An 18,369-nucleotide genomic window follows, 5' to 3' on the forward strand; every position below is an offset into this window, starting at 1 on the left:
CCTTTTTGGTCTGTTTCTTTTTTCACAACATGACTAATACGGATATATATTGTACACGACTATACATATCAAATTGCTTATTGTTTTAGGGAAGGGGAGAATGGGAGGGAGGGAAAAAATTTGGACTCAACATTTTTCTTTAAATGTATGTTTAAAATTGTCTTTACATGTAATTAGAAAAAAATGCAATGCTATTTTAAAAATCCATTTCTTCCCCTGTAACATTATACTCAGTTGTTCTGGTAAGTTATTCTAGGTTGTACACCTATATCTTTTGCCTCCTGGAATATCATATTCCAAGCTCTCTGCTCCTTTATATTAGTAGCTAGTAAAACATGTAGGATCTTGAATGTGGCTCCTCCACATTTGAATTCTTTTTTTTTTCTTTTTTCCCCTCGATTCCTGCATTATTTTTACTTTGACCTGGGAGCTCTGGATTTTAGTCATGATGTTCCTAGAAGTTTTCACTTTGGCATTTCAGGAGGTGAACAGTAGAATCTACTGTTTCAATTTCTACTTTGCTGTCTGGTTCTGATATCTGGGCAGTTTTCTTTCATGGTTTCTTGAAATGATTTCTATAATATCTAATTGGCTGCCAAGTCTTGACATTTCTACTTTTACATCTCTCACATAGAACTCTTTCCCTCCACCCACACAGGTGACATCTTGGTACAAGCCCTGATTATCTCATGCTTAAATTACTGCAATAGTATTCTGGCTGGTCTCTCTGCCTCTGGTTTTTCCCTACTCCAGTCCTTCCTCTACTCAGTTGCCAAAATGATTTTCTTAAAGTACAACTCTGACTAGGTCACCCCCTACTGAAAAAACTCCAATGGCTCGCTATTACTTTCAGGATCAAATACAAAATCCTCTAGCTTTTAAAACTTTTCATAACCCTTTCCCTTCCTACATTCTTACAGTTCCAGTCTTCTTACACTTTACTCTTCCATGTATTCTATAATCCCCGTACAGTGGCCTTTTTGTTGTTGCTTGGACTTGATACTCCAGTTCTGGAATGTTCTCTCTCCTCACCTCTACCTCCAGGCTTTCTTTAAGGTTCAGATCAAACCCCATCTTCTGCAAGAAGTCTTTCCTGTTCCTTCCTAATACTAGTTTCTCTCTTCTGAGATTTCCTGCCCCCACCCCATTTATTTATTAGTGATATTGTTGAGATATAAACTTACGTACAGCTTTGGTTGTACCCTAAAAGTTTTGCTATCAATCACCACTTCCATGATTTGTTCTCTCAAGATATTAGGAGATACCCTGTTTTCCAGAGCTAAGACCCAGCAAGCAAGCTGTGCCCTGAGCTTGGCATAACAACAATCCTTTGTGCTCAGCCTCTGGATGATCTCGTCACAGCAAAATCCCAGAATTGTTTCTGGTCATGAAGCCTTGCTAGGAATCAAACTTGTCACACTGTTGCTGTTAACTCTCACTGTCAGGGCTACAGCTCACTGTGCAGCCATTAGTATAAGTATTGAGATCTTCCCATACTAAAACAGCTCCTCTCCCTCACATACACTAGGGACAGGGCTCCAGCACATGTCTACCTGCTTGCAAGCTGTTTCCCTCACTTTGAAATTAAACTTCTGTTTGAATCCCGAATCTTCTGCCTACTCTGTTTGGCTCTGTCCACCCAGAGGTTAGAGGCCAGTTCCTCTGGTTGACATCAATTGGTGTCAAAAGTGGAATTGGACGTGGAACTGGGCCATTGGACTCTGGTACCAGTGGGAATGGACTAGATGCCACCAGAGATTTATTTTTCCAGAGTCTGACCCCCTCCTTGTCTGATGAGTCCCCTGCCTTTGTTCCTGCTCCAATCTCTGAGCTCCTGCCTTGGTCAAGCTCTCTACTATTTGTGAGGAAAACTCTGGGGCCTTCCAGTGACCCAATTTACCTCAGGTCTCTCTGGTAAGGATATCCTTTCTGTACCTCTGTTCCCCTAACCAACTGTTCCTGCATGTTCTGTTTGGCTCCAGCCTCTGCAGGCCAGTAGGCTCTCACTTGCTGTATTCCCACTTCACCCCCCCCATCCCCCAAGGCTGAGAGAGTATTTGGTCAGCTCTGTGATTCTGTTAAGCTAATAAACACATGTCCCATGTCTAGCTATAGATTTTAATTGTGCACTTTGTTCTGTTTGTATCTGTCTTGTCATTTTGTCTGTCTTTGTAAAAGGTAAAATGTCGATGTCATATAAAATGTCTGTGTAGATTCTATTACCTTGAAAGATTTAAAATGTGGCCAGCTAGAAAAACTTCTAAGGGCTGTAGCTAGAGAGTTTAAAACACTGGGAAAAGATTAATGAACTTTCATAATTGAAGCAATTGTCCAGTAAGCAGGACTAACACCCACCTAAGGCTTCCTGTGGGAGATTAGGGTAGAAGAAAAAAAAAAAAACCTATAAGATACTTTTCCCCCCTGTCATTTCAATTTTGGCTATGTTGGAAATACAGAAATAAGGTCAGATAATCAAAGTTTGTGGAACTACTAAAAACATCAGATTAAGGAGTTTGAAGATTAATCATTTTAAGATTTCAGGGGAGAACTCTTGGGCCCTTGGGGTAATTCCAGGAATTCACTCCCTTCTGAAATATCTTAGTAAGTTTTGGGGTACCACTCTATAGAATTTGTTTTAAGGAAAAATAAAGATTAAATTTTATAAAAGTTAAAAGTAAATGACAAGATTAATATCTTCATTGTTCTAGGGCAATGAAGGAAGGCAGCTAGTTTGGAAGTAATCCCAGAATGAAGAAAGAAAAAAAAAAACACCTTATTTTTATAAGTTTGCACCGCTTGTTAACCTTTCCTTGACATTTCTGTTCATGAAAAGAGACAAGATTGTCTAAGCCAGAGATCCCCCGTGACTCCCCCAGGTCAAGAGACCTTCTCCCTTTTAACCTCTCACATACCCAAATACAAGTGTTGAAAAAAAAATGTTGGAAAAACATAGGTAAACTTGAATTATGTTCTGCCCCTCCAGCCTGTGCAGTTCATTGCCCAGGGCCCATCTGGTGGAGGAGGAGGAGCCACAGCTGCAGCAACTCCCCCTCCCCAGTGGCCCCAATGGCCCTATGTCCCAATGAGCCCTGCAGCCTGCCCCTCTAGGCAAGCCTGGGGGCATCATACAGGTGCAGTATATCTTGCCCACCCTGCCACAGAAGGTGTAAGTGGCCCCAGCTCCAGCAGTGCTGCAGCTGGGTTGGGTGGGGGGGAAGGGAATCAGGCCTCATGGTCAGTATCGGCTTTGCCCTGTCACCAGGACCTACCACCAATGGGAAGGTCCTGGCACCAGTCACCCCAGCACCTGGGATTCCCATTCTGCAGTTAGTACTCTCTGCCTCATTCCCTGCCTTTCCCCCTGCCCCAGCCCAATCAATGCCTACAATGCAGGTCCACTCCTTCTTTATGATTAAGTTATTTAGTATTCAAATAATTTTTAATCTTGAAGCCTTTAAAGGCTTTTCACTAAATACAATTTTTATCGCACTGTGATCTATAAAAAGATATTTAGTATTTTTGTGTAGTTATACATTACATACATATAGTATTGGAGGAATATATATGTATTTACTGTCAACCTGAAAGTTTGGTTAAAGAAGGCAAACAAGTTAGGTGATACATGATTATATAGTTTATTCCCTTTTAGCTAGCGAGTCACGCACATGGAAGCCAGAACGTGATTCTGACTCCAAGATTAAGCAAAATGAGAGAGGTTTTATACAGTTTAGAGTGATCAGACTCAGGATGTCTGTGTTACAAAAAATACAGCCTCCATATGTTTTTTTTTAATATATAGCATGGGAAAGGAATTTTCTTAATTGAATAGGTTGTAAATACAATAAAATAGGAGAATGTAAAAGTGTCAATTGAAATTATAGACCAAGATAAGAAGAGTCCTACTATTCAAGAGTGTCTGGTCCCAGACATCCTGGGCTTAGTGATAGCAAACAGGAAGAATGTTGATCAGTTCTACCTGGTCCTGGACTTTGCTGACATAGGAAGGGGTGCTTTTAGTTCACTCAGAGAAAAAAAGATTAATTCAGGTTTTTGGCCCTTATTGGGGCTCAACTAATCTTAAATGATTATATATATATATATATATATACACACACACACACACACATCTTATATATAGGCATAGCTATATATCTCATATAGTTGTTTGTGTGCAGGCCCCTCCATTAAAACATCAGATCTTTGAGGGCAGCGACACTTTTTGCTATTCTTTGTATCTCCAGTACTCAACACAGTGCCTGGAACATAGTAAGTGCTCCATAAATGTTTGATTTTGCGATCATGCTGAGTGGGGGGCAGAAAGATGGGCAGGACCTCATTCCACAAATTAGGAAATCAAGGCTCACAGACTTTGTAAATTTGCCCTAGGTTATGGATGCACACAGCAGAACACCAGAATGCAGGTTTTCTGACTTAAAAGTTCAGAATTCTTTTTCCTGCACTATCATGCCTATTTCAGAGGCCGTCTACCTTTTCACTGGGTGGCATCTTCCGCCCTCGACAACTCTTCGGGGACCCACACACATCCAGGGGAATCCGCGGCGGTGGGCTTCAAGGTTCACCAAACAAGTAAAGTACACCTAAACCTTAGACCCCCAGAGTAGGGCTGACGTGTGAGGTTTTTCTATGGCAGAGCTGGGTGAGGAAGTAGCAAGCCTTTCTGATTGTGTTTTCTTCACGTCACCTATCGTGGAGTGACACAGGTCGCTTCCATGCAGCCGCAAGGAGTAAGAAGAGGTGAAGAACGCCACCAGACACCGAGAAGGGAACTACGGCAGCTTACAAACCCCACAAGCTGAGCAGTTTGAAGTCTCCGGCCCAGCTTCGGGTTGGCGGGCTCGGGTCACGTGGACAGGAGCCGGAGTTTCTCAGACAGCTGGAGGCTAGGGTGGAGGGGATCAGCGTAGGCTGTGCCTAAGCAGCTTCGTTTCATACCTCTCCCCGCCCCCCTTCCCTGACTGCTTCCGCTAGGGGTGATTATCATTTTTATTGACAAACACCGAGCGAGCGATCGCAAGTTCCGGGGTGTATTTTTAGCCGAGCTATGGGAGACAAGAAGAGCCCCACCAGGTAACAGCGTCCGGCTTTGGGGCCCTGCGGCCTGGTGTAAGCAGGTGGCCTCACTCACTGTCCGCCTGGATTCAGGTGGCCGCCTCGCTGTTGGCCCAAGCTGTCGACACTGGCTAGAGGGAAGTGGTCGCTCTACAATGGAACCGCGATGGCGACGGGCTGGTGGGCGGCTCCAGTAGCAGCATTTCTCAGCCCTCCACAGCAGCAGCGACCCCCGGCCACCCTTCTTGTGTTCCGCCCTTTTCCCCGCCGCTCTCCCCTCCCCCCTCGAGCGGAGCAGCCGCGAATCTGGGAGGGCTGCTTTGGGGGTTCAGGGTGGGTGGAGAAGGGGGAGGGAAGTCAGTTCGAGTGCTTAGAGGCCTGGCTTCGGGAAGAACAGAAAGGGGTGGGAGTACAGCTTATTGCTGCTGGTTTGGCCCTGGTGCTGACCCCTGGGCCTTTTTTTTCTCGGGTTGCGTGTTGCAGGCCGAAGCGGCAGCCGAAGCCATCCTCTGATGAGGGATACTGGGATTGTAGTGTCTGCACCTTTCGAAACAGCGCTGAGGCATTCAAATGCATGATGTGCGATGTGAGGAAGGGCACTTCCACTAGGTGAGTCTCTCTTGAGCGAGGCGAACGGAGTGGAGCGCTGAGTGGCCACCCGGTCCCCTTTCTCTTTCTCTTTTTTCTTCTTCCCTCACTGTGGGTAGAAGGGGAAAGGCGGTATTCACTAGAACACCCGTTGTACAGATCTCACCCCCTTTTACAGACTCTAATAAAATGAAAGGGCAGAGGTAATAGAGGAAGCTGAGGTTGTGCCCAGGATAGGAACTGGGTCAGATTGATTGGGCCCTGAGCTGTGTGGTTTGCGGTGGAATAGAAGAAGCTGTAATATTTTTTTGCTGTTCAGAATGAATTAAATATTTAAGGGCAGCAATATGATTTTATTCCTGTTGCCAGAAGTAACGGTTTTTCTCTTCAAATTTAATGTTGGTTGCATTGTTCTGCCAGTTTTTGATCAATGAGAAACCACTCAGTCATTTGGAAGCAGTATAATTCATTATGTCGGAATGAAATGTGGGACTGTAGGACCCATAAAAATCTGATTGGTTTAGATTTAAATTTGTATTTAATTTCGTTTTAGTTCTCTAATGTTCTTTAAAGATAAAAATGAAATTCTAGGTTAATAGCAATATTTTAGCTAAATTAAGTGGTCAAATGTTCTAAGTTTTCTTGAATGGCAGTGTATTAGACTGGACTTGAATTAAAAATAACCTCTGCCTGTTTTTGGTCTTTAACTGATTTCAAGGTAACAATTCAAGAGTTCTGACTAACTTAGAAAGAAATCACTTTTAAGAGTTAAATGGGTACGGGTTCCTCAACAACTGCTTTATAGAGATACTTAGCATTTATAAGGCAGGCAGGCTGTGAATTAATATCATTAAGCTTGTATGTGGAATTTTTTTTTTAATTTTTAGGCGATTGGGGTTAAGTGACTTGCCGAGGGTCACACAGCTAGTAAGTGTCAAGTGTTTGATCTGAGGCCGCATTTGAACCCAGGTCCTCCTGACTTCAGGGACCGTGCGCTTTCCACTTCACCACCTAGCTGCCCCCAATATCATTAAACTTGTGTATCCAGCCTAATATTTAGAAAAGATTACATACTCTGAATCAGTCTGATTTCCAGTAGATTAGCAAAATAAGCAGACTAACATTTCAATTGTAATTAAGAGAATCTAACCAACACAGGTTTGTTTAGAATATTAGTAGTATGAATAATGAGGTTTTCCCCTCATTTTAAACCTCACTTCATTTTTATGGAAAAGATGATGAATAATGCACAGAAATAAAATCTTGACATTAAGTCTAGAGAATACAGTAGTGTAGTAAGAGCCTCTCAATTACACATTTTGATTTTTTTTTGCCATGTATGTGATTTTTTTCCCAGTTGCCAACACAAATCTGTTCTGCCCTTTTTGTGTTAATGTCCACTTATACATGAAAATTTTACACACTTTTCTTATTAAAAAAGCAAAAAAGTTAAAGCTTTTTTAAAAAGAAAACAAAGGCCACATTATACTTAGCCAAATAAATACTTGTACTTATACATGTTACAAACATTTTCCATATGCCAAAAATATAAGACTAGATTTGCATTTAGAGCTTAATATTATTGAAGAACTTACTCTGAGTAAGCTTATTTAAAGATTACTAAACAAGTTTTAGAAAGCCTTTTTGGTAGTATATGTAATTCTGGCGGCTACTTCTAGGCTCTTCTAGGTTCAGCTTTTATTGATGAAAACTTTGCTTGAGGAGGACTCGGAGAAGCAGCATACTTTGTAATTTAGATAGACGCTGAAGAGGTTTTGGATAGTTCCCCAGAAATCTAAAGAGATAGTCTTACTAAAAGTGAACCATTGCTCTTTCAACTTCTAAGTTCCTTATTCTGAATGGCCTCTTTGGAATTATAGATTCCGTATTGAACTCTTAAGAGCTCTCATTTCCTTGCTTCTTAATCTTTTAAAATTTTTGTTCCTGAATCCATAGTGAGATATCTCTGTTTGGCTATAGTAGTGGTACAGGGCAGTTTAAATTTTTAATAGGGCACCTATTGATTGCAAGCTGAAATGTATTTGCCTCCCTGGAAATATTTGATTGGGTCAAGAGCGTGTAACATACTGTGTAAAGACCAGAGTTGCAGTGTTGGAAATGTTTATACACTAAATGTTGAGGTGACATTTTAAGTTAAGTGTAGTACTTAAGTCAGTAATGTTAAGGCTATAGCTGAAAACAGGTAACTTGAAAATGAGTTCAGTGTTGGATTATTTGGAATGAGGCCTATGTTCCAGATGAGACCAAGCCTAACTATATTTTGGTATAATTGGTTTCCTCAGTAATCCTGTGTATTTTTTTTTATCAATTTAAAAACATTCTGAGGAGGGATCTGTCCATAAGCTTAAACAGAAAAAGGAATCTGACACACACACAAAAAGATCCAAGAACTCCTGCTTTAGAGGAATGTGACCATTCCTGAAGGCTAATTAAGCCAATATTTTTAATACCTCACTAAATTCTTTGAGTGAATATTCAGTGCCATAGTGATTTTTTTTAACCTGTTAACATAGATGGATCAGTAAAGATCTAATAATCTACTTATTTAGAATCTAAGTAAGTGGATTTTGTTTTTCTGTATTGTATTTTTATTAGAGAGGTAAGATATCAGGGATTTATTTTCTTAGAAAGCTAGGTACTTACATATATCTGTGTACATTCAGCTGAAATACCTATGTTTTCTGTGGCTATTATATTTAACTTTTGTACATGATATTTATTATAACAATCCTGGGAAACGGAAGGGATTAATTTTATTGTATTAGAATATTGATTCAGTCTTCTAATCAGAGTACCCTGTTGCTCAACTGTTCTGGATAAATGGAAATTTCTTTTCATTGCTGAAGTCATATATAGTCTAGTTGCTTTTTGGTCACTCAATTTGATGACATTTTACGATGGGTTTATAAAATCCAGGGGCATTTGTGGAATCAATGTAAAGAATTTGGGCTTTGTAATTGGAGTACCAGTGTTCAAATTACTCCTCTGATGCTACCTGAAGTGAGTCACTTACTGTGTCTGGCATTCAGATTTGTCATCCATAAAGTGAAGGAGTTGGGTGAGATGATTTCTATAGTCCCTTTGTGCTTTAAATTAATTATCTTGTGATCTTTCTTGTTCCAGGCCAAGCCTTAAGTCCTTAATTTTCTCATCATAGACCTTTTCTTCTAGACTTTTCTTAAGAGAAACAAGAAGATGAAACTACTTCATGTTTTTCCACACATCTTTATTTGAACCACTAGACTTGGAATAAGAGGACTTGGGTTCTGTAATCTTGTTCAAGTCACAACTTCTCTGGGCTTTAGTTTCCTCATCTGTAAAATAAGAGGGTTGAATTAGATAATCTCTAAATTTCCCTTCCAACTTTAGATCTATGGTCCTAGTGGTGAATGTAGTGGTGGATTGTTTGTGCTTATTTTTGCTTTCTCTTTCCCAAATGAGTTACCAAAGTATTCACCTATCTCACACAAGACAAGTCTTACTCACTTTGACTGGAAAGATAGAAATAGGAAGGAGAATATAAAGGCAGCATTTATGGGTCTTAACAGGGTTTGGTTAAAATATGACAAAGACCCCCATAGTTTCTAATGCTTGAAAAAAGTAAATTCTCATTCTAGAAACTTTCCTGTGTGGTTTCTATGTTGAGAATTCTCTGAGCAAGATGTTCATTCTTCCGAGAGGTACCTAACCATACTTTCGAAGGTTATAGAATAGGGTTCTAGTTGGGGCTGCTATAGGTCCTCTTGTCATTGTCTCATTCTTTTTTCTCTTCAAATCTGGCAATTTTGATGATCACTTTTTAGTACAACATACAACATATACATCCAAAAGTTTTATCCAACTTCCTTTTTCTCCCTTTGCATCATTTAGAACTTGTTATTGGCTAATAGCTGATTCTTATTGCCTTCATCCTGGAATTTGGAAAGCCTGATTTCAAATTGGGCATCAGATACTAGCTGTGTGATTCTGGGCAAGTCACTTAGCCTTTGTTTGCCTCAGTTTCCATGACTGTAAAATGGATAATGATAGCACCCATCTCATACGGTTGTTGTGAGGATCAAATAAGGTTTTTGTAAAGTGCCTTAGCACAATGCCAGGCATATAGTTCGTGCTTTATAAATTCTCATTCCCATCCCTTTATTCTACCCTAATACTTGTGTTGAATATTGCAATAGCCTGTTTAAAAAAGACTTCCACTTTTTTTCTTTCCCCGATCTACCTTTCATACTGTGCCAGAATAATTATTTTTATGAATAGTTCTGGTTATATGACTTGTCTCCCCTCCAATATTTAGGGCCACTTAGTCTTTTCAGCCTTTTATATCCTTTTCATCCATTCTACACTTCAGCAGTGCTGGACTCCTTTCTCCTTCATGAACATGTCCTTTGCTTTTCTATTACTTGTGCTCTATGCCTAGAATGTTCTCCCTCTTCATATTTTCCTGCTGATTTTTTATTCATCCTTTGAACCCCAACACAAATGTCATCTCATGAAGTTTTTCCTCATCTTCCAGGTAACTATTTTTACTAAGATCTTGCTTTATTTTGTAACTAATTTGCTTAAATTATCATAGTCATCATTACTTGATCTCCATATTATTCTCCTGTTAGATGATAAACTCTCTCAATGTAGGGAATCTAGAGTCTTACACAAATGTTTATATTTTCCCTAATACTTAGTATAGTGTTCTGCACACAGTTGTTTGATAAATGACTGTATTTGTTGTTATATTTGCTTTAGCATTATTTCAGAAGATGATAGAATAATAAATGAATACTGAAGTATTAAGGTTTTATTTTGGGAGATTGTTCACTGTTATATTTTAATTGTATTATCTCTTTTGGAGGTAATTGTGAACATTTTCTCTTTTAGCTACTGTTATTGAATTTATAGCTTTTTGTAATATGTAAATGGGGCAGCTAGGTGGCTCAGTGGTTAGAGTACTGGGCTGGAGTCAGGAAGACCTGAGTTCAAATGTGATCTCAGACACTTATAGCCGTGTGACCCTGGGCAAGTAACTTAACACTATTTGCCTCCATTTCCTTATCTGTAAGATGAGGAGGAGAAAGAAATGTCAAACTGTTCTAGTATCTTAGCCAAGAAGACCCCAAATGTAGTCATGAAAAGTTGGACATGACTGACATGACTGAACAACCACAAGAAAAGTTATAGTTAAAAAAAAAAAAGAAAAGCAGTTTTTTAATGCAGTACTATCTTTTGTATATGAAAGATGATATATTCAGAATAGGTATTACATACCTATTATCAACATTGTAATAAGCATCTTAAAGTACTTTTTTGTTGAGTTATTAATTAATTGATATCACTTGATGCCCTGGTATGATAGGAGCAATATTTCAATAGTACCTTGCCATTTAGGCTGGGCAGGGTTTTTTAATAAGCCTTTTGCCTCCCCCTCTCTTCATGCTCAGGAGATCGGCTCAGGTTGTTGATTTGACTTCCTGGTTTTGTGAGTACAAAAGACTATGGGGAGCTCTAGCTCTTTCTTTTTGAGTCTTTTGAGCATGAACTGATAGCATGACTGACACTGGGAATCTGTACTCTGTTGAATCAATGTGGTATTCTTACTGAATATCACTGTTGAATGTCCCTCCTCTTCTGTGGCTGTGTAAAACTCCTTTTGTTAACTGGTAAATGACCTGATTTCCATTTCATTCCAGTATTGTACCTAAATGGCTGGGGGACAGACCCAATTTAAGCCCAGCCCATAGCACGTGTTAAAATGAAAAATTCAAATTTAAATAATTTTACTATACAAAACAATGAATGGCATTTCAAAGTTGATAAACATTTGTGTTTCTTTTAATGATACTGTATATTTCATATAATTATAGAATATCAGATCTAGTGGAGAGCTTAGAGATCAGGTAGTCCAGCCTTCTCATTGGATTAACTGGAAACTAAGTCCCAATCAATATTTATTTATTGATTATTAAGCGTCTTTTATGCTCCAGGCACTGTGCTGAGTGTTGGGAATACAAAAAGAGGTAAAAGGCAATTCTTGCCCTTAAAAGAGGTCTAAGTCTAATGGGGGAGACAACATGCAAACAAATGTATACAGAGCAAGCTACATACAGGAAAAACAGGCAATAATTAGTAGAGGAAAGGCACTAGAATTAAGAGGATTGGGGAAGGTTTCCTGAAGAAGATGGGATTTTAGTTGGTCTTAAAGGAAGCCAGGGAGGTCACTAATCAGAGTGGTGGAGAGAGAGCATTTCAAGCTTTAGAGACAGCCAGAGAAAATGCCCAGAGCCAAGAGAATGGAGTGTTTTGTTAATGGAATGTCCAGGAGACCAGTATCACTGGATTATAGCATGTAATGTTGGGGAGTAAAATATAAGATGATTGGAAAGCTAGGAAGAGGCTAGGTTCTGAAGGGTTTGAATGTCAAACAAACCTTTTTTTATTTGATCCTAGAGGCAGTAGGGGACCACTGGAGTTTATTGAGGAGGGGATCAAACCTATGCTTTAGGAAAATCACTTTAGGTGCTGAATGGAAGGATGGATTGGAGTGGGGAGAGACTTGAGGCAGGCACACCCATCAGCAGGTTATTGGGCTTGAACTAGAGTGCTGGCTGTCAGAGGAGAGAAGGGAATGTTTTTGAAAGGTGGCACAAAGGTGAAATTGACAGTTCTTGGCAAGAGATTGGATGTAGTGGGGTGGGAGATGATGAGGAGTCCAGGATGGCTTCTAGGTAGTGAGCCTGAGGGACTGAGACGATGATATTGCCCTCTACAGATGGTATAAGCCAAATTACCTCAGTTTTTCCCTCCCATTGATGCTGTATGGATTCCTCAAAATTGGTCTGTTTTTCCCTGTGATCCCACTATTCCCTGGAACATTCTCTATGGCCTTCTTATCTGGAATATTATTTTGCCCTGAGGTCCTTTTCTCCCTTTACTGTGTTCTCAGAAACTCCATTTTGAAGTAGTGTCCTAGTCCAGGCATGTTTCAGTCCACCATACCTCAGTACATTCTCACTTTGGAACTTCTTGCTCTGGAACATCTTTCTGCCTCTATGGCCCCTTTTTCCCGTTGGTGAATTACTTCCAGAACCTCCATTTTTATCTGCTTTTTATGTTGGTTTGTTTTTTGCTAGGCAATGGGATTAAGTGACTTGCCCAGGGTCACAAAGCTAGTAAGTGTTAAGTGTCTGAGACCACATTTGAACTTAGGTCCTCCTGACTCCAGGGCCAGCGCTCTATCCACTGCACCACCTAGCTGCCCTCTAAATTTTTTATTTTTATTTTTTTTGTTTTTCAGAACCTCCGTTTTTAGAAAGGACCCCAGGCTAATCATCTATTTTCCCCCTCCTAGTTGTGGCTCTCCAGAATTTGCCATCCTGTCTCTTAGGTACCTTCTCCTACCCTCTCCCTTTGCCTCCTTTCACCTCTCTATTACGTATTCTCTTCCCCATTGAGAATGTAACCTCTTTGAAGGCAAGGACTGTCCTTTTGCTTGTATTTGTATCCTTAGTACCTAGCACAGTGCCTAGCACATAAGTAATGCTGAATAAATGTTTGTTGACTGTTAACTGACTAATGCAATTGTGAAAAGTTTCAGCAAGGAATTCTAATAGAGTACAGGAGCTGCAGCTGGCAGCAAGAATTGATTTATTCAGGGTAACCACAAGCATAGCAGTTACAGTGGAAACTGGAAGCAGACTGCTGTTTTCCTCAACTAGAGCTGGTGGATGGCTCCCTTTACCATATTATAACCATGAGGGGCGAGCCAAGAAGCTACTAGAAGTAAAGAAAAACTCTCTGAAATTCCATCTGAACTTAACTCCAGCCAAGATCAGAAGGCCATCTTTTGGGTATTTGGTTGCAAAGTGGATAGACATGGTTGAGGTCCATATATTCTATTTGCACATGAGTTTTTATAGATAGATTTAGCTTTGGCATTACTTCCTGTCCATTCCAAAGAATTATGTCCCCCTTCTGATTATTCCAAAATTTCTTGACATCATCTGTCACTTGATTAGCTTGCTTGGTGAAGGAATCAGTTATTATAATGATCACATTGGTATTATATTCAGTTTCTACCATGTCATTGCTGGCAACCCATCAGTCTGGCTTGAAAGTATGTATACATTATGTATGTATACATTTGGTGCCTAATATCCCCTTGCCTCTTTACACCAGAACTCTGCCACTGCCATCATCCCTCTTAGATCTATAGTCACTAGCTAGATGTAGAGAACTCGGTGCTCTGCATCCTGTCCCCAAGTCAACTTCAACATTAAGAATAATTTGTAATCTTTAAGCATGATGTGGTTTGTCCCTATCACTTTTAATATGTCTTTTTTTAGTCTTGCCTTGTTCAAAGTCACGATTGTTATCCTTGCATTTTTAAGTTCAACAGAGGCATAATAAATTTTGCTCCATGATGAATTTTGTCATTTTAATGGCACGTGAATCTTTCTTTCAGATGTGATTCTGGTATTGTTGGATTTTGTTTTCTAATGCATTCTATCTTTTTTTGTTTTTTTGGGGGGGATGAGTTCATCCCATTTGTATTTATTGTTATGATTGTTAATCATGTATTTTCCTTCATCATATCCTCTTACTCATTTTTCTTTCTTGGACCTATCCCCTTCTTTTCAAAGAAGGTGGTGAAAGAGGAGGAATATGTTGACTGCTAGTGATCTGAAATTAAAATAATCTGCATCCACTCCAATGCCCTTTCTCCCTTCATCTCAGCCAGATAACAGTCACCTGTTCTTAAGCTTCCTTTCCTTTAAATTCTTCTTTTATGATCCATCCTCCAAAGATGAAACTTGTTTTGCTTATGACTAATCTCTCTCGTGATTCCCTCCCTGCTCCACCTGTTTCTCTAGTTTATTTCTGTACCAAATGTACGAGAGAGTGTGTGTGTGTGTGTGTTCAGATGAAAGAGCATGTGTGTGATGTTTGTGTTTGCTTCCCATACCCTTTAGTCTTTTCATATAGTCTTTTAAATATCTCAATTATGTGAAATAGTGAGTTCCTCCCTCTTTATTCCCTAGTTTATCCTTTTGCCCTACCTTTTCTTAAGATCTTTAAGGAAAGAAAGCATCTTTAATCCCTTTGTCTTATGTAACTCTTCCCCTGCCTCCACTTTGTCCTTGACAGCCTTTGGGTTTTACTGGCCTACTTATTTCTGATCCACCCACTGCATTATAATTTAAATGCTTCGTTATTGAATAGTTTCCTCTAGTTGCTGCAGTGTGATTAGTTACCTTACTATGTTTCTCTTAATTACTTTGTTTGCTTTAATCAAGAATGCTTAGAGTTGCTCTTTTTCATTCAAAGTTCCTTTTTTCTCCTATAGGGTATACTCACATTTGCAAGGTAAATTATTCTTAGTTGTAAGGTTGTATAACTTTTTCTTTTCAGAATATTGTATTACAAACTGTCGTCTTTATAGTCGTGGCTGCCAGTAATAGGTTTTGTGGGATCCTGACTGATTCTTTGATAGTTGAACTCTTTCCTTCTGACTGCTTGTGAAGTATTTTATCTTCAACTCAGGAGCTCTGGATTTTGACTATGTTCCTGGGGAATTTTATTTTGGGGTTTCTTTAAGAAGGTATCTGGGGAATTTTTTTCTTTCTGTTTTCATTTGAGCTCTGATTCTACTATGTCTGGGCATTTTTAGGTTTTCTTGAAACATAGTGACCAGGCTTGTCTTTTTTCATAGATTACAGGTAGTCTGATGATTCTTAGGAAATACCTTGTATTTTCTTCTATTTTTTTCCAGCCTTTTCATTTGTTTTAGTATTTCTTATTGTTTCATTAATTAATTTCTGTTTGGTTCATTTTAATCTTCAGGAAGTTAAGTACTATACTAAGGTGTTTATTGACTTTTTAATTCTTTCCTTTAGGCTTCTCATATTTATAACCCCTACTGCTCATTCCCCTCATTCCTTCCCTCTCTTACCCCCTTCCCTTCCTCCCAACCTCAATTATCCTACTCTAAAGCAACCCACCCTGTGCTCTCTAGGGTGTCAGTTCTGTAGACAGTTACTTACATCTTAAATTTTTTCCTTTCCCACTTCCCTCTCTCACGTGAAGATATGGTCCTTCTTCTTGCCAAGTCTAATCCCTCTACATGTGCAAGTGATCCCATTTCATCCTTTCTTCTCCTGCAGATTGTCCCCTCTATTTATTATTCCTACTCTCTTACTGATCTTCAGTGTTTTCCCACTGTTTCACTAGTGCCTATAACATGCCTATGTCTCTTTTATCCTCAGAAAACCTTTACTTGATCCATCCATCGTCACTTGGTGGTATCCTATACCTCTTGTTCCTTTTGTAGCCAGACTTCTTGAGATAGGTGTTTACAATAAGTGTACTCATATCCTTTACTCTTGATTTCTTTTTAACTCTCAACTTTTAAACTTTCTTTTTAGCTCTCAAGTCTGGCTTCTGATCTCATGATTCAACTGAAATTGCTTTTTTCCACAGCTACTAATGATCTCTTAATTGCTGAATCCAATGGCTTTTTCTCAGTCCTCATCCTCCTTCATCTCTGCAGCCTTTGACATTATGGATCATTCTCTTCTTGATATTTTCTTCTCTCGAGGTTTTTGTGACATACCCCTATCTAGGTTTTCCTCCTACCTTTCTGCTCCTTTTTACCTTTCCTTTGCTGGATTTTCATCAAGGTCATGCCAACTACTCCTGTCTTGGGCTCCCTTCTTTTCTCCCTCTATACTCTATATGGTGATCTTATCAGGTTCCATGGATTCAATTAGCATTTCTGTGCTGATGATTTTTAAATCTACTTATCTAGCTTTAATCTCTCTTCTGCCCTCCTGTCTCCCATGACTGCCTGTTAGACATGTTTTTGGATAGCCTGTAGACATCTTAAACTCAACATGTCCAAAACTGAAGTTACTATCTTCCCCCCCCCCCTCCCCACTTCCAGACTTTCCTGTAACTGTTGAGGGTGCCACTATTCCTCCAGTTCCTCAGCCTAGTAACCTTGGTGTCATCCTTGATTCCTCACATTTTTTTACCTCTTATGTCTAATTTGTTGTCAAGTCTGTCAATTTTACTTTTGCCACATTTCTTGTAAGCTCCTCTTTCTCTCTTCCAACATTACCATCACCCTCCTGTGGGCCCTCATCACCTCATGCCTGGACTATTGCAACAACTTGCTGGTTGGTCTGCTTGCCACAAGTCTTTTCACACTATAGTCCATCTTCTGTTCAGCCGTCAAAATGATCTTCCTAAAGGGCAAGTCTGACCATGTCACTTTACTTCCCAATAAAGTTCAGGGCTCCCTGAATCAAATCTAAAATCCTATTTGTCATTCAGAACCTTCCATCATCTGATATCTCTTCTCCCTGACTCCTCTTTTCAGTCTTTTTACATCTTATACCCTTTCACATGATCTTATGTGATAATCTGTGATCTTATGACACTGGTCATCTTACTATTCCTCATTCACAATACTGTGTCTCCCAACTCCAGGGATTTTCACTGTCTTTCATGGAATGATTTCCCTCCTCTTCTCTTACCTCTTGGATTCCCTGGCTTCTTTCAAGTGTCAGCTAAAATCCCACCTTCTAATGGAAGCCTTTCCTTATCCCTCTTAATTCTAGTGCCTTCCCTCTATTAATTATTTCTAATTTATCTTGTCTATACCTTATTTGTACATAGTTATTTGCATGCTGTCTTTCCCCATTTAATTGTGAGCTCCTCAAGAGCATGGACTGTTTTTGCCTTTCTTTGTGTTGCTAGCATTTAGAGGAGCAAAAGGATAAGCATTTTTTAAGAATTATTTTGATTTATCAAGAATCATATAAGCTTTTAAGTTTTAAATTTTCTCCCCCTCCTTCCCCACCTCCCACCCCAAGACAGCATGCAATCTACTATAGGCTCTACATATACATTTCTATTAAACATATTTTCACATTAGTCATGTTGTAAGGAAGAATTACAACCAATAGGAGGAACCACCAGAAAGAGGAACCAAAACACAACAAAAGAAAAAAAATAGCAAATAGCATGCTTTGATCTGCATTCAAACTCCATAGTTCTTTCTTTGGGTATGGATAGCATTTTCCATCCTGAGGCCTTTGGAGATGTCTTAGATTTTTGTATTGCTGAGAAGGGTTACGTCTATCAATATTAGTCATCACACAACTTGGTTGTTACTGTGTACAACATTCTCCTGGTTCTGCTCACTTTACTCAGCATCAGACCATACAAGTCTTTCTAGGTTTTTCTGAAGTCTGCTTGTTCGTCATTTCTTATAGCATTTCTTATAGTATTCCATTACATTCATATATCACATTCACAGTTATGATTACTATTTGTGTCTTTCTCTCCATCCTTTCTCCCCGCCGCTTTATGCTTTTCTTTCTCCTTTCTCTTTTTCCCTCCTCACTAGTGTTTTGCTTTTGACTTCCCTCAGTCCTGCCTCTCTTCTATCTCCCTTCCCTTTTCTTTCCCCTTTCCCCTCCTACTGCCTACAGGGCAAGTTAGAGTTCTATACCTAACTGATTATGTTATTCCCTTCTTGAGCCAAATCTGATGAGAGTAAGGTTCAGACAATTCTCATCTCCCTCCCTTCTTTCCCTCTGCTGTAATCGGTTTTTGTGCCTTTTCCTGTAATGTAATTTACCCTTGTCTATCTCCTCCTATCCTTTTCTCTCAGTACATTTTCTTAGTTAGATCAGA

General features: G+C 39.5%; 1 protein-coding gene across 5 annotated transcripts in view; it reads left to right on the plus strand.

Moving 5' to 3' along the window:
* Positions 1-4,893: 4,893 nt before the first annotated feature.
* The window catches only part of YAF2 (YY1 associated factor 2), a 78,443-nt gene continuing 64,967 nt past the window's right edge, over positions 4,894-18,369 (plus strand). The window contains exons 1-2 of one of the 5 annotated variants that reach the window (XM_078156531.1): positions 4,894-5,088; positions 5,554-5,679. In XM_078156531.1, the coding sequence (XP_078012657.1) occupies positions 5,063-5,088; positions 5,554-5,679 (152 nt within the window). In that variant the 5' untranslated portion in view covers positions 4,894-5,062. The other 4 variants (XM_078156523.1, XM_020979757.2, XM_020979758.2 and 1 more) reach the window with 4 other exon arrangements.

This window comes from Phascolarctos cinereus, unplaced genomic scaffold (assembly GCF_003287225.1).
Source record: "Phascolarctos cinereus isolate Bilbo 61053 unplaced genomic scaffold, phaCin_HiC Scaffold_1;HRSCAF=81, whole genome shotgun sequence".
In the NCBI taxonomy this organism is placed as follows: Eukaryota; Metazoa; Chordata; class Mammalia; order Diprotodontia; family Phascolarctidae; genus Phascolarctos; species Phascolarctos cinereus.